Raw genomic sequence first — 14,750 nt, 5'->3', positions numbered from 1 at the left:
TATGAATATGTTGCATGTATAATAAGTACGTATCAACGTAACTATTATTACGTATATGTATTACTTAAAAATAGGTATCTGATCTCAGATTTTAATCATTTATCGTTTTTCTAGACTTCTAGAGCCATGTTGAGAAATAAAATCTGATAAACACCTGTAATAATCTACAGATATATGTAGATATACGTATATTTATCTACCCATGGTTTATTCGCCAGGTTGGTTTGAATTTATTACCACGAGATGAGTGCCAGAACATATTAAGACAATCTAGTCTAGGACAATACTATGAAATTATGCACGGCTACATTTGTGCCTGGAATGGGAGCTCCGAAATAAACTCCTGTAAGGTTAGTTAAATAAACTTTTGTCAGCCAAGTTAGCTTGGTTGGTAGTGCGTCTGCCTTGTAAGAGCTAGGCCACGGATTCAATTCCCGTCCGGGGCATGTTTTGTCCTGAACGGGTGATGTTCGTTCTCAGAGCGGCTGGCTTTTTCCTGTCCTATTCTAATTCTCTCTTAGATTTTGGGACGACAAGACCTTAGCATTATGTTTCGGGTGTGTACCTATTGGTCAATTTTATTATTATTTTAAGGCTTTACTGGTAGGTAATTGTTACTTGGTAAGCTTTTCCATTAAAACGAAAGCTCTTATACTGTTAGGTTTATGGGAAGTTTGGAGTTTTTTTTTTTTTTTTTTTTTTTTTTTTTTTTTTTTTTTTTTTGTATGCTTGTCATGTCACACATTACCAATTGTGAAATTTCCTTCTACGACGTATCGGGCGTTATAGATTATTTATTTTTATTAAATTATTAATTGGATTTGAATTTTTTTTATTCATTTTTATTAGTACCTAACGATGGCTTTGTCCAGTTGCCGATGTACCTACTTATTTTTTACGGAGTATTCAGCGTACCTACCCATCTACCTAACTAGGTACCTTACCAAATATTGTCGTAAAAATTGCATACCCTACAAAACTGTCTGTGTAATGAAGGAGTTTTTAGTAAAATATCAAATTAACTTTGTTTCTCCTTGAAAACGATCCAAGATTAGCCGAGGAGATGTGTAGGAACTAGGAATATTAGTCTGACTTGTGATTAGTAATTTTAACCATCACGTTGCTTGTGCATACCTCGTGCCTGTGGATATAAAAATAGCTTAAATAACTCCTGTATAGATTACTTGAATTCATTGATTATCATTTATCAGTATAAGTGTAAGTTTTCCACTAATTGAGAGCATTTTATGGGAAAAAACTTCGAAGCAAAAATTCAGTTTTGAGACAAATGGGGTTTTTTTTTAGTTTTTCTTTTCGTGTAAAGCTTATGACGGTTTGCGTCGATTATATCGTATAACTTCGTGAAAAGTCGTAATATCAACATTTGTACTTCAAGACCTTACTAAACGTAGTACTTTGATGCAAGTTTGAGCTCGATCCCACAACCAGGGCTGGAGTTATGGACTATTCATTTTTTCCATGATCTTCCACCAATGAATTTAAAATTTTTGGTACTTCCTCTATTGGCGGAAGAGCATGGAAAAATGAAAAATTGTAGGTACCGTAGGTACCTATAGGGCATAACTCTGGCCCTGGTTGTTGGCTCGAACTCAAACTTGTATCAAATTACTCCGCTTTTAAAGGCATTTGATATGATGTATCACAAATAGGGGGTTCTCATTTAAGATTGTAAAAAATTAACTTTGTTTCTCCTTGAAAACGATCCAAGATTAGCCGAGGAGATGTGTAGGAACTAGGAATATTAGTCTGACTTGTGATTAGCAATTTTAACCATCACGTTGCTTGTGCATACCTCGTGCCTGTGGATATAGAAATAACTTAAATAACTCCTGTGTAGATTACTTGAATTCATTGATTATCATTTATCAGTATAAGTGCAAGTTTTCCACTAATTAAGAGCATTTTATGGGAAAAAACTTCGAAGCAAAAATCGAGTTTTGAGACAAATGGGTTTTTTAGTTTTTCTTTTCGTGTAAAGCTTATGATGGTTTGCGTCGATTATATCGTATAACTTCGTGAAAAGTCGTAATATCAAATTTGTACTTCAAGACCTTACTAAAAGTAGGTAGTACTTTGATGCAAGTTTGAGCTCGATCCGACAACCAGGGCTGGAGTTATGGACTGTTCATTTTTTCCATGATCTTCCACCAATGAATTTAAAATTTTTGGTACTTACACAATTAAGACTTTTTATGATTAGTTACAGAAAGCTCACTACTGATTACTTTTGGGATTTTCCCAAGAGGAAGAAAGTGACCGGGAATCCCAGGAGGAAGAAAGGGAATTTTCAATATAAGTCAATTGACTTGTAAATCTTTAATGATTTGCTAGGAAGAAAAACTCATATTGTCTGAACAGCACAACTCTTCACTGATTTCACGCTGGAAAACAACAAAATAAATATGGAAACATTACAACGTGACAGTGACTGTAGACTAGTATGAACACGCGCTGCTTAGACTAGTATAGACTCGGTCCTCAAGCTGTGTCCACACATAGTTGACGGATGTCGAAGTACTCATATTGTCTGAACAGCACAACTCTTCACTGATTTCACGCTGGAAAACAACAAAATAAATATGGAAACATTACAACGTGACAATGACTGTAGACTAGTATAGACTCGGTCCTCAAGCTGTGTCCACACATAGTCGGCACTAATCGACGGTCGATCGATGTCGACTGAAACCGTCCACACTGCCTCGAATATTATATTCACCTCGTCGATCGACGACCGTCGACTATGTGTGGACACAGCTTTAGGGACTTAAAAACAGGCCCTAATCTGCTGAGGTACATAACTACCTACTTCATTATCCAGCTATCTTAACAGACTCTTGAAGTCAACTCAGGGCTTGGGGACATTTTCAAAATACTTACTACTTGAGTTAAGAAGGCCCCTCATTATTTTTAAGGAAGGTGACCTTTTTCTGTGGCAAATAAATTTTCTTATGCCTTTCGCATTCTACATAAAATACCTTCCTTACCTATCATTGTTGGGTTCAATGTTTACCGAATTGATATATCAACTCTGAGTGAGCAAAAGATGGACTGGTCAACGCTTCAAATTAATACATCAGCTATACTGTGATAAAAAGCATTACTTATATTTTTACTTTCCTTATCCTATAGGAAGGAAAGAAATGTAATCGGGTCAAATTTTCGATGGTCAGTTTTTAGTGCCAAAACACGTTTTAAGGTCCCTAGAGCCAAAATACAAAGTTTCAGCCATTGCTCCGTGTGTCTGTCCAGAAATGTGCAAATTTGAAATTTCCGAACCAGCTCACCGGTCGCAAACATATTGTACGAAGAAAAAACTCATTGTACTTATATTAATTCCAATTTTTATTGTCTTTGGTACTTGTTGCCCCCCTAAACCCCGAGGAGGTACATGTTTTCTTTAGAAAAAACAATGTGAACTTATTTAGAAATGTGCAAATTTGAAATTTCCGAACCAGCTCACCGGTCGCAAACATATTGTACGAAGAAAAAACTCATTGTACTTATATTAATTGTAATTTTCATTGTTTTTATTTTTTATGGGTTCTATTTTGGTACAAACACTGCTTATATGACTGCCACAATGAATGCTAGCACTGCCAATGACGTAAAGAAACACCCTGGACTTTCCGATACATCTGAAGTATCTAACAATACGCCAACATTATACATTTGGGACAACACCACAGCAATAAACGTTCGGAATAACACTCCAGTATACATTTTAAACAATACGACAATGAACAATTTGGATAATGCCACAACGGACGACACTAACAGTGACCCATGGAATCATACTAAACAATACGCCAACATTATACATTTGGGACAACACCACAGCAATAAACGTTCGGAATAACACTCCAGTATACATTTTAAACAATACGACGATGAACAATTTGGATAATGCCACAACGGACGACACTAACAGTGACCCATGGAATCATACTAGTGCAGAAAATACAGAAGAGTACGACTATATTGAGCCAAGTGAGGTTGCCAATGAAAGAACTGAGGAGAACATCACACAATACGAATGTGGACGCAGGATAGTAGAAAACCCCAATTTTACTGAAGGTATGGACTACTTTTACGAAAAGAATTAGGTACTTCGGTTCCTGTTGTAAACATATCCCAAAAGTACACCTAAGGTACCCAGTAGGTAGTACAAAACTTTTCATCTTTTCATTAATTCCGTAAAGGCATAATCTATTGATATCGCCCCCATTATACAAAGGGGCGTAAGCCACATTTACAAGGCAGACGCTCTACCAACCAAGCTAACTAGGCTGTCAATCTATGATAAGAGCTTTTATAAAGCTGACCCTCTGTATAGCTACTTACCCAAAATTATTAATGCTTTCTCTTCTTCTCAAATTCAGTTTCGGGTAGAAACACCTATTTTGGCGAGTTCCCCTGGATGTTGGTTCTGTTCTATTACAAACGAAACATGGAATATTTCAAATGCGGCGCTTCCCTCATTGGTCCCAATATAGCCCTGACTGCAGCCCATTGTGTCCAGTAAGTTTTTAACTTACACTTCAATACCTGAGTAGCCCAGTTCCTAAAGGGGACTAGTCGATTTTGTGGTGCCTAGACTGGACATCTCGGAACTTTGACCTTAATAAATATTTTTATCTAATTAATGTCAACATTGCCAGAAATATCATTTATGTATACCAACAGATTCCTTTAGATCGGCTGCTTGTATGAGTTTTTCGTGTTTTCCCTAAAAAAAAGTCCATCCGGGAGTGTCTACTTTTGGACACTCTCGGATTGGACTTTTGCACTGCCAATGCTTTGCTTTTCACATGCTCTAAATTTCTTCCACCTCTTTTCGTTTCAGGTATGATGTCACGTACTCGGTCGCAGCAGGCGAATGGTTCATCAATGGTATCGTAGAAGAAGAACTGGAAGAAGAACAGCGACGTGATGTGCTTGACGTTCGAATACATCCGAATTATTCCACGGAAACACTGGAGAACAATATCGCTCTTCTCAAACTGTCTTCAAACATTGACTTCGATGATTACATTCATCCGATATGTCTACCAGACTGGAACGTGACATATGACAGTGAGAACTGTGTCATCACGGGATGGGGCAGAGATAGTGCAGGTAATTATTATTAGGGCCGATTAGGTCTCCCGCATATCAGAAGGGGAGTCACGTGACTTTTGGTATCGCGAAGTCAGGACGGGGTGGAGTGGAAAAAGCTGTTTTCTGGAGGTCCTGGGACCACAAGGCCTGTTAGAACCCGGCGGTAAGATAAGGAGTCAGGCGGTAAGGTACACGCGACTTTGAGTTGCGCGTAGTCGGCTACAAAACCAAACCTATGAAAATGATATAGACCCTCTAACCTCTATTGCGTCTAGGTATATCATTTTCATAGGTTTTATTTTGCAGCCGACTAGGCGCTACTCAAAGTCACTCGTCTACGCGTGCAGTGTGATACCAGCCTTGAAACTTAAGAGATGCTTTTCTTTCTTTACTGATTCACTGAATACTACCCTTAAATCCGAGAAGTGTTTATTAGACTACTCTAACAGCACATTACACTTTCAATTTCCGAGATCGTTTTCGGCGCTAGTCGGCCGATTCCGATGTTAAATGGACCGGTTTCCGACGAGTTATTGAAAGCAAGTATTTTTGTGGATGACCGCAGCCAGAAGGCCTGGCCTGACAAACTGTTTTGGAAGACAGTTAAACGAAATAATGAAAATACCCACTCTGTCACGAAAGCCCACACATCAACACCACCCAGCTGATCACTTGTCCGTCTAACCCCACCACACTTGCACCCATGGACCTCTGGATGAGGCCGGGCCGGTACAGATGGCTGAGTTCCTGAACCTACCCCTGGGACAAGAGTTTGGAGAGGAGGATTTGGAGATGGTGCTACTATTATTCCTACAACAAAAATAAGTTTGAACTTCAGTTCGTTCGGTCCAATATGAAATTAGTACCCTTGTCGCCGCGGCGTCGCGTCGGTCGGGAGGTATTTGTCTTGGAGGTACCTGATCCACCTTGGGAAAACCCGACGTAAAGTTGTGTATTGTGACGCAAGACAGGCTCCATTTTCCTTAAAGTCTTGCTCAATGTTTTCCGATGCATAAAAAATCGGAGTGAGTAACTTTTCAAGTTCGCATCTTGGAATATACGTTTAACTCCTTAACATTGATTAGAATTAGAATGTGTTTACTTGGTCTCTTATCTGGTGAATTAAGTGTTGTGTATAGTCATAGACCAAGTTTTTTTCGTGCAACATTAGAAAAGGGTCTTTTCCTGTCCTATTCTAATTCTCTCTTAGATTTTGGGACGACAAGACCTTAGCATTATGTTTCGGGTGTGTACCTATTGGTCAATTTTATATTATTATTTTAAGGCTTTACTGGCAGGTAATTGTTACTTGGTAAGCTTTCCCATTAAAACGAAAGCTCTTATACTGTTAGGTTTATGGGAAGTTTATGGGAAGTTTAGAGGGAGGAGTCTAAACTTACTCAAGAAAGACAGCTTTTTTCAAAGGCGCTTTAACTCTAGCTGGTAGATTGTTTGCGCTAAGACAGTTTCAAGTACCTACCCATTTATAAAATCCATTTTATTTTTTCCAGGGAGATGGCGGTGGCCCCCTTGTTTGTCCTTCAAAGGAAGACCCCACCACTTTCTTTCAAGTCGGTATTGCGGCCTGGAGCGTCGTGTGTACCCCTGACATGCCAGGCCTGTATACTAACATAGAATACTATCGTGACTGGATAGACGAAACCGTGCTGGCAATACAACAGGAGGAAACCGAGGAACTAGTTGAGGAGGAAAATTGAAGACTTGGAATGGATTTCACCAATATTTTTCCCTGTCCCTAGAAGACCTATTAAGCTAACAGCCTGTTAAGTTCCATTTGATTTGTATAGGCTTAACAGAGCTGCACACATAGTAGACCTATTTATAATGCTGTGTTCACACATAGTAGACGTATTTATAATGCTGTGTCCACACATAGTAGACTATAGGCTTAACAGAGCTGTTAAGCTAACAGGCTGTTGGGGGCTAAATAGAAGTTTGGTGAAAACCATTATTGAACATTCAGTGCCCTAAGGCGGCCACTTCAGCTTCGACTATCTGACAGACCTATAGATGTAGGTCCTAGGACCGCCGGAACATGTGTGGAATGTGGCTGAAAAAGCTTTCGACTTCAGTCTTCAGACCGTCATAGGCTTAACAGAGCTGTTAAGCTAACAGGCTGTTGGGGGCTAAATAGAAGTTTGGTGAAAACCATTATTGAACATTCAGTGCCCTACGGCGGCCACTTCAGCTTCCACTATCTGACAGACCTATAGATGTAGGTCCTAGGACCGCCGGAACGTATGTGGCTAATGTGGCTGAAAAAGCTTTCGACTTCAGTCTTCAGACCGTTAGTAGACGTACCTATTTATAATGCTGTGTTCACACATAGTAGACGTATTTATAATGCTGTGTCCACACATAGTAGACCTATTTATAATATCTCTAGTAGCGCGGTCAAACTTTCTTGACTTGGCGCGGCGGAGTGCTATCGCGCTCCTTAATGCTGTGTCCACACATAGTAGACGTACTCATTTATAAAGCTGTGTCCACACATAGTAGACGTATTTATAATGCTGTGTCCACACATAGTAGACGTACTTATTTATAGAGCTGTGTCCACACATATTCGACGTATTAAAGCTGTGTCCACACATATTCGTCTAGGTGAAGAAGTGAATCTATGTTGTCGAGGCAGTGTACAATTTCAGTCGACATTGATGGACGGCGTCAACTATGTTTGGACAGAGCGTAACGGTTTGTTTAGGTATTCTCTGTTTTACCAAAAACCGATTGCCGCGCCGCGCCGTAACATCGATCTGTTCCATTACCTACCTATCCCCTTCACTACGGACAATATTGTTACGAGCATATGCTCGTGATGAAGAGGGTGAAACCGGGTTTTCCGCAGACCATTAATAAATTACGTAGATAACTAGATATACAAAGTTATCTATACACGTGCGTCTTCGAGATGATTTCGGCCTTTTTTTTTTTTTTTTTTTTTTTTTTGGCGGTTTTCGGTGTAATTCAATAATATCTCGGGAACGGTATGAGCTAAAGACTTGAAATTTGGTATGTAGTCCAAAAATGGGAAAAGGATGCAACACAAAACTTTTGGTTAAGATAGGTGCTGCGGTCGGTGGTATTTTGACCGCTTTTTGGCGGCTTTCGACCGCTTTTTGGCAGTTTTCAGCTATACTGACTAAACGGTTAGAGATATTGTAAAAGTTACAATAGATGAACACACAAATAAGCATCATTCAATAAGATAAGGAAAGTCGTGTGATGTTCACACCAGATTTTTATACTTAATATACCTAGGTATTTTGAAATAAGATTATCATACCAGAGGATTCCATCGTCTTACACCAGTTGTGTCCATCTTGATCTAAGTATTGCCAGAACCAGGAATACCCAGCTAAGAATTTTAGATATAATCCAATAACAAAGTTTTGTGCAAGCCGTTTTCTGGTGGATTAGATAATAGATATAGCTATAGGTAATCCAATTAACCTAAGAATTATAAATAGGTAGGCCGATTTAATTGTCCAACACCAAATTTTGTGTCTAATTAATGTTTGATCAACTAGGTATCATCTGAGTATTCCGAGTGCATTTATAAAGTTTATATCTAGATATCTATCAACACTTTACCTTGGAATCTGTTACTATGAGCATCTCTCGGGGATTTTTATTTTTCTGTGTCGCGTTGTGTACTACCAATCTAAGTTTGTCACAGGAAGAAGACTGTCAGTGTACGTTGTATTACCTGTGTGAAGCCGCTAATGTGTTAACCACCAGGTAAGTCCATATTACTTCATATACCTACCTACATATACCTGCAGTGTCCTGCAGCCTGCAATTTAGTAGGTGGTCTCGATTTCCATTCACAGACGACGTAGCGTATGTATTTGTGTATTTATTTCATTTTGAATCTGTCGGGAGTCAAGGCACATGCCACTGTGCCAGCCTGGTTAGCTTGGAATGTACCGGACCTGCCTTGTAAGCGCTATATTGCGGATCCAATTGCAGCCCGGGGCGAACGTTATCGTAAAAACAGAACGGGTCGTTCTCGGAACGGCTAACTTTCTCCTATATTCTGTCCTCCTAGCCTCCTTTCCTCTTCGATTTGAGGTCGAAAAGGCCTCCGTTGTTACTCTTCGTTCTAAACTTATTATAATAATAATAATAATAATAAAACACCGAAATATGGTTGAGTCGCGCTGACAGCAGGCCATTTTTTCTAACCCCAATTAAAATCATTTTTTCCGTGCCTTGACTGGGATTCTGGGAACTAAGTTGATTCCAAACATAGTCGACCGATCGAAGAGGTGACTCTATGTTGTCGAGGCAGTGTGGACGGTTCAGTCGACATCGATAGACGACGACAGACCTTTACCCGCGATCTTTCGACCAGGTGCGAATTTGAATGATACTCGTAACCATTTCACTTATCCTTGCTAAACGAATTTCATGACTCACCTCTCATGATTACTTTGACAATTAGAGGACCACTATTTTTATAACTCCGTATAGATTTTAAACGTACATCATATATTCAATAATGATTATCCGGCCAGGGAATTTTAGAGTCACATGCTCTAAATTTCTTCCACCTCTTTTCGTTTCAGGTATGATGTCACGTACTCGGTCGCAGCAGGCGAATGGTTCATCAATGGTATCGTAGAAGAAGAACTGGAAGAAGAACAGCGACGTGATGTGCTTGACGTTCGAATACATCCGAATTATTCCACGGAAACACTGGAGAACAATATCGCTCTTCTCAAACTGTCTTCAAACATTGACTTCGATGATTACATTCATCCGATATGTCTACCAGACTGGAACGTGACATATGACAGTGAGAACTGTGTCATCACTGGATGGGGCAGAGATAGTGCAGGTAATTATTATTAGGGCCGATTAGGTCTCCCGCATATTAGAAGGGGAGTCGCGCGACTTTTGGCATCGCGAAGTCAGGACAGGGGGGAGTGGAAAAAGCTGTTTTCTGGAGGTCCTGGGCCCACAAGGCCTGTTAAAACCCGGCGGTAAGATAAGGAGTCAGGCGGTAAGGTACACGCGACTTTGAGTAGCGCGTAGTCGGCTACAAAACCAAACCTATGAAAATGATATAGACCCTCTAACCTCTATTGCGTCTAGGTATATCATTTTCATAGATTTTATTTTGCAGCCGACTAGGCGCTACTCAAAGTCACTCGTCTACGCGTGCAGTGTGAGACCAGCCTTGAAACTTAAGAGATGCTTTTCTTTCTTCACTGATTCACTGAATACTACCTTAAATCTGAGAAGTGTTTATTAGACTACTCTAACAGCACATTACACTTTCAATTTCCGAGATCGTTTTCGGCGCTAGTCGGCCGATTCCGATGTTGAATGGACCTGTTTCCGACGAGTTATTGAAAGCAAGTATTTTTGTGGATGACCGCAGCCAGAAGGCCTGGCCTGACAAACTGTTTTAGAAGACAGTTAAACGAAATAATTAAAATACTCACTCTGTCACGAAAGCCCACACATCAACACCACCCAGCTGATCACTTGTCCGTCTAACCTCACCACACTTGCACCCATGGACCTCTGGATGAGGCCGGGCCCGTACAGATGGCTGAGTTCCTGAACCTACCCCTGGGACAAGAGTTTGGAGAGGAGGATTTGGAGATGGTGCTACTATTATTACAACAAAAATAAGTTTGAACTTCAGTTCGTTCGGTCCAATATGAAATTAGTACCCTCGTCGCCGCGGCGTCGCATCGGTCGGGAGGTATTTGTCTTGGAGGTACCTGATCCACCTTGGGAAAACCCGACGTAATGTTGTGTATTGTGACGCAAGACAGGCTCCATTTTCCTTAAAGTCTTGCTCAATGTTTTCCGTTGTATAAAAAATCGGAGTGAGTAACTTTTCAAGTTCGCATCAAGTACTTACATCTTGGAATATACGTTTACCTCCTTAACATTGATTAGAATTAGAATGTGTTTACTTGGTCTCTTATCTGGTGAATTAAGTGTTGTGTAGTCATAGACCAAGTTTTTTTCGTGCAACATTAGAAAAAGGTCTTCTTTATAAAGCTGTGTCCACACATAGTAGACCTATTTATAATGCTGTGTCCACATATAGTAGACCTATTTATAATGCTGTGTTCACACATAGTAGACGTATTTGAGAATTTTTTTAGCCCCGTATGGACTACCTACCGGTAAAGTTTTAGGATTGTAAACGGTTTTCTTTTTAGAAATGAATTGTAGTGTGTGAACCTGTCAACGCAGGCTTGAAGTTTGCACTGCACAAGCCTAAAAAACTTTTTATAGGTTCATCTTACAGTTTTGTGCAAACCGAACACATCGGCATGCCCAAGCCAGTTTGTGCAAATGGCTTGAGCGTGTAATCCCATTCCACCTTAAATGTGTCTACTTGTCTAGTAATATGATATCCGTTTATCTTGCAGCTCGAAATGTTCAGGACCAGAGGTTTGCTGTCGTTCCAACGTACCCACCACCTCGCCCATCATAACTGCACCCAACACACGCAACACAACTCCCAGAAATGGACTGCCCAAAGAAGTCACAAGTGGTCCTCTCATTGAAGACGACAATAATGGCCAATGTGATTGTGTCCCGGCTGCTGACTGTCCTGAAGTATCCGGAGCAGACCAGCTTGATATTAGACTTGGGTAAGTAGACATACATAAAAGAATATAACTTGTTTATCCTGCTGGGATAGGGCTGAAAAGTCCCTTTACCCCCGCAGTCTAACCAAGGTCTTATATATTTTGACATATTATGGGGAACATACATCTGTATTTTTCTTCTTTGAGAAAGGAGAGAGGTAGCCAAAACCGGGGGTTTAACATCCCATACGTGGAAAACAAGCTGGGCCCGTTCCTCCGGGAATTTTTTAGGTTTGGATAAGTCCTTCTATGGGGACAGGTGTCCTGAAGTATCCGGAGCAGACCAGCTTGATATTAGACTTGGGTAAGTAGACATACATAAAAGAATATAACTTGTTTATCCTGCTGAGATAGGGCTGAAAAGTCCCTTTACCCCGGCAGTCTAACCAAGGTCTTATATATTTTGACATATTATGGGGAACATACATCTGTATTTTTCTTCTTTGATAAAGGAGAGAGGTAGCCAAAACCGAGGGTTTAACATCCTATACGTGGAAAACAAGCTGGGCCCGTTCCTCCGGGAATTTTTCAGGTTTGGATAAGTCCTTCTATGGATCTATGGGGACAGACACAGACAGACACCGAAGCGAATACAATAGTCCGTCCCTATACCTTTTATTATTACTATTGTAATTTAATAAAGGAAGGACGGACTAAAAAGCCACAACTATGCATTTTATGCACGTCCTATAATTGAACTGATTAGGGAGTCCTTAAATTTGAAATTTAAAGGTCTCAGTTAGATCAGGGTCACCAGATGTGTTTGCGTATGAGGTTTATCAAAGTTTGATTAGACAAGCAAGGTTTGGAGCTTTTAAGGTCATAGCTTATAATGAGTGTGGCGAGCATACGAGTAGCTATATATGTATACAAGTATCAGTAAATTTATAGGTAGGTACACTATATGTCGCTAATAAAAACATGTGGAGAAGAGGGTTATATTTTAATATACTTTGTTAATTTATTTATTAAAGACAAGGAATTACCTAAATTTTTTTCGTAGTGATGACTGCCGCTCATTGTGTCAAGTAAGTTTGAACCTTTATCTAAATAGGTATCTGTGTTTCTGGCTTTTCTTCTTCTTTTTGATAATTATGATACTCACATGACGCGCTACGAACATATTAAAAAATCAGAACTGACAGCCTAGTTAGCTTGTCTGCCTTGTAAGCGCTAAACCGCAGGTTCTATTCACGCCCGGATCCCATCCTTCCCATCCATTAGACCACACTCACGTCGTGGATGTGGCCATAGGAATGAACATGGAGTGGGATTCAAAATTACAGGTAGGTAGTTAAATATGTCAACTAATTCCACCTCACAATAACCTCACCCGGCCCTCTTATGTTATAAAACAGAAAAATTAAGGAGCAACCGGGTTACCGGGCGTACCTTAAAAAGTTGTAGGTTGTAGGCACCCCCCCTAAAAAAATAAGAATGAAACAAAGTTGTTTATTAAATACTTGTCGATCGGCACTAATCGACGGTCGATCGATGTCGACTGAAACCGTCCACACTGCCTCGAATATTATATTCACCTCGTCGATCGACGGCCGTCGACTATGTGTGGACACAGCTTTAGGGACTTAAAAACAGGCCCTAATCTGCTGAGGTACATAACTACCTACTCCATTATCCAGCTATCTTAACAGACTCTTGAAGTCAACTCAGGGCTTAGGGACATTTTCAAAATACTTACCTACTTGAGTTAAGAAGGCCCCTCATTATTTTTAAGGAAGGTGACCTTTTTCTGTGGCAAATAAATTTTGCCCCTATTTCGTGTTCCCATAGCACTTAGGTACATGTATTATTTACTCAAATTTACACTTCTTATGCCTTTCGGATTCTACATAAAATACCTTCCTTACCTATCATTGTTGGGTTCAATGTTTACCTAATTGATATATCAACTCTGAGTGAGCAAAAGATGGACTGGTCAACTCTTCAAATTAATACATCAGCTATGCTGTGATAAAAAGCATTACTTATAAATATTTTTACTTTCCTTATCCTATAGGAAGGAAAGAAATGTAATCGGGTCAAATTTTCAATGGTCAGTTTTTAGTGCCAAAACACGTTTTGAGATCCCTAGAGCCAAAATACAAAGTTTCAGCCATCGGTCCGTGTGTCTGTCCTTCTGTCTGTCTGTCTGTCTGTAAACAAAATATCTCGAGAACGGTAAGAGCTAAAGACTTGAAATTTGGCATGCAGCTGTCAAATTTTACAAGGATGCGACACGAAACTTTTGGTTAAGATCGGTGCAACGCTTGGCGGCATTTCGGCCGTTTTTTTGGCGGTTTGTAATTCAATAATATCTCGGGAACGGTATGAGCTAGAGACTTGAAATTTGGTATGTAGTCCAAAAATGGGAAAAGGATGCAACACAAAACTTTTGATATAGATAGGTGCTGCGGTCGGCGGTATTTTGACCGCTTTTTGGTGGCTTTCGACCCCTTTTTGGCAGTTTTCAGCTATACTGACTAAACGGTTAGAGATATTGTAAAAGTTACAATAGATGAACACCCAAATAAGCATCATTCAATAAGATAAGGAAAGTCGTGTGATGTTCACACCAGATTTTTATACTTAATATACTTTGAAATAAGATTATCATACCAGAGGATTCCATCGTCTTACACCAGTTGTGTCCATCTTGATCTATTGCCAGAACCAGGAATACCCAGCTAAGAATTTTAGATATAATCCAATAACAAAGTTTCGTGCAAGCCGTTTTCTGGTGGATTAGATAATAGATATAGCTATAGGTAATCCAATTAACCTAAGAATTATAAATAGGTAAGCCGATATAATTGTCCAACACCAAATTTTGTGTCTAATTAATGTTTGATCAACTAGGTATCATCTGAGTATTCCGAGTGCTCAAAGTTTTGTGCAAGCCGTTTTCTGGTGGATTAGATAATAGATATAGCTATAGGTAATCCAATTAACCTAAGAATTATAAATAGGTAGGCCGATTTAATTGTC

General features: G+C 39.7%; 2 protein-coding genes and 1 long non-coding RNA gene across 3 annotated transcripts in view; all 3 read left to right on the top strand.

Moving 5' to 3' along the window:
- LOC103508186 (phenoloxidase-activating factor 2-like) overlaps nucleotides 1–14,750 on the top strand; it is a 28,150-nt gene that overhangs the window by 6,297 nt on the left and 7,103 nt on the right. The window contains exon 4 of the mRNA XM_008472719.3: nucleotides 12,035–12,069. Within this exon, the coding sequence (XP_008470941.1) occupies nucleotides 12,035–12,069 (35 nt within the window). The remainder of the gene's footprint in view (nucleotides 1–12,034; nucleotides 12,070–14,750) is intronic.
- On the top strand, nucleotides 213–6,729 carry LOC108252268. The gene is made up of 2 exons (XR_003391206.1): nucleotides 213–350; nucleotides 6,633–6,729. It is a non-coding gene; the product is annotated as an uncharacterized LOC108252268 (long non-coding RNA).
- LOC113466975 lies at nucleotides 3,391–4,943 on the top strand. The gene is made up of 3 exons (XM_026822852.1): nucleotides 3,391–3,684; nucleotides 3,836–4,098; nucleotides 4,868–4,943. Exons 1-3 carry the CDS (start codon nucleotides 3,452–3,454, stop codon nucleotides 4,921–4,923), a joined length of 552 nt encoding a protein of 183 aa, XP_026678653.1. The 5' UTR covers nucleotides 3,391–3,451; the 3' UTR covers nucleotides 4,924–4,943.

Source organism: Diaphorina citri, unplaced genomic scaffold (assembly GCF_000475195.1).
Source record: "Diaphorina citri unplaced genomic scaffold, Diaci psyllid genome assembly version 1.1 scaffold376, whole genome shotgun sequence".
Taxonomy (NCBI): domain Eukaryota; kingdom Metazoa; phylum Arthropoda; class Insecta; order Hemiptera; family Psyllidae; genus Diaphorina; species Diaphorina citri.
This window is presented reverse-complemented; position numbering and strand designations above follow the sequence as displayed.

Excerpts from the sequence above, each read along its gene's own strand:
- LOC113466975 (XM_026822852.1), top strand. The coding sequence starts at position 3,452 with ATGTGCAAATTTGAAATTTCCGAACCAGCTCACCGGTCGCAAACATAT. Across the intron at positions 3,685-3,835 it reads GTATCTAACAATACGCCAAC|ATTATACATTTGGGACAACA; the intron begins ATTATACATTTG and ends CAATACGCCAAC. Across the intron at positions 4,099-4,867 it reads AAACCCCAATTTTACTGAAG|GTATGATGTCACGTACTCGG; the intron begins GTATGGACTACT and ends TTTTCGTTTCAG.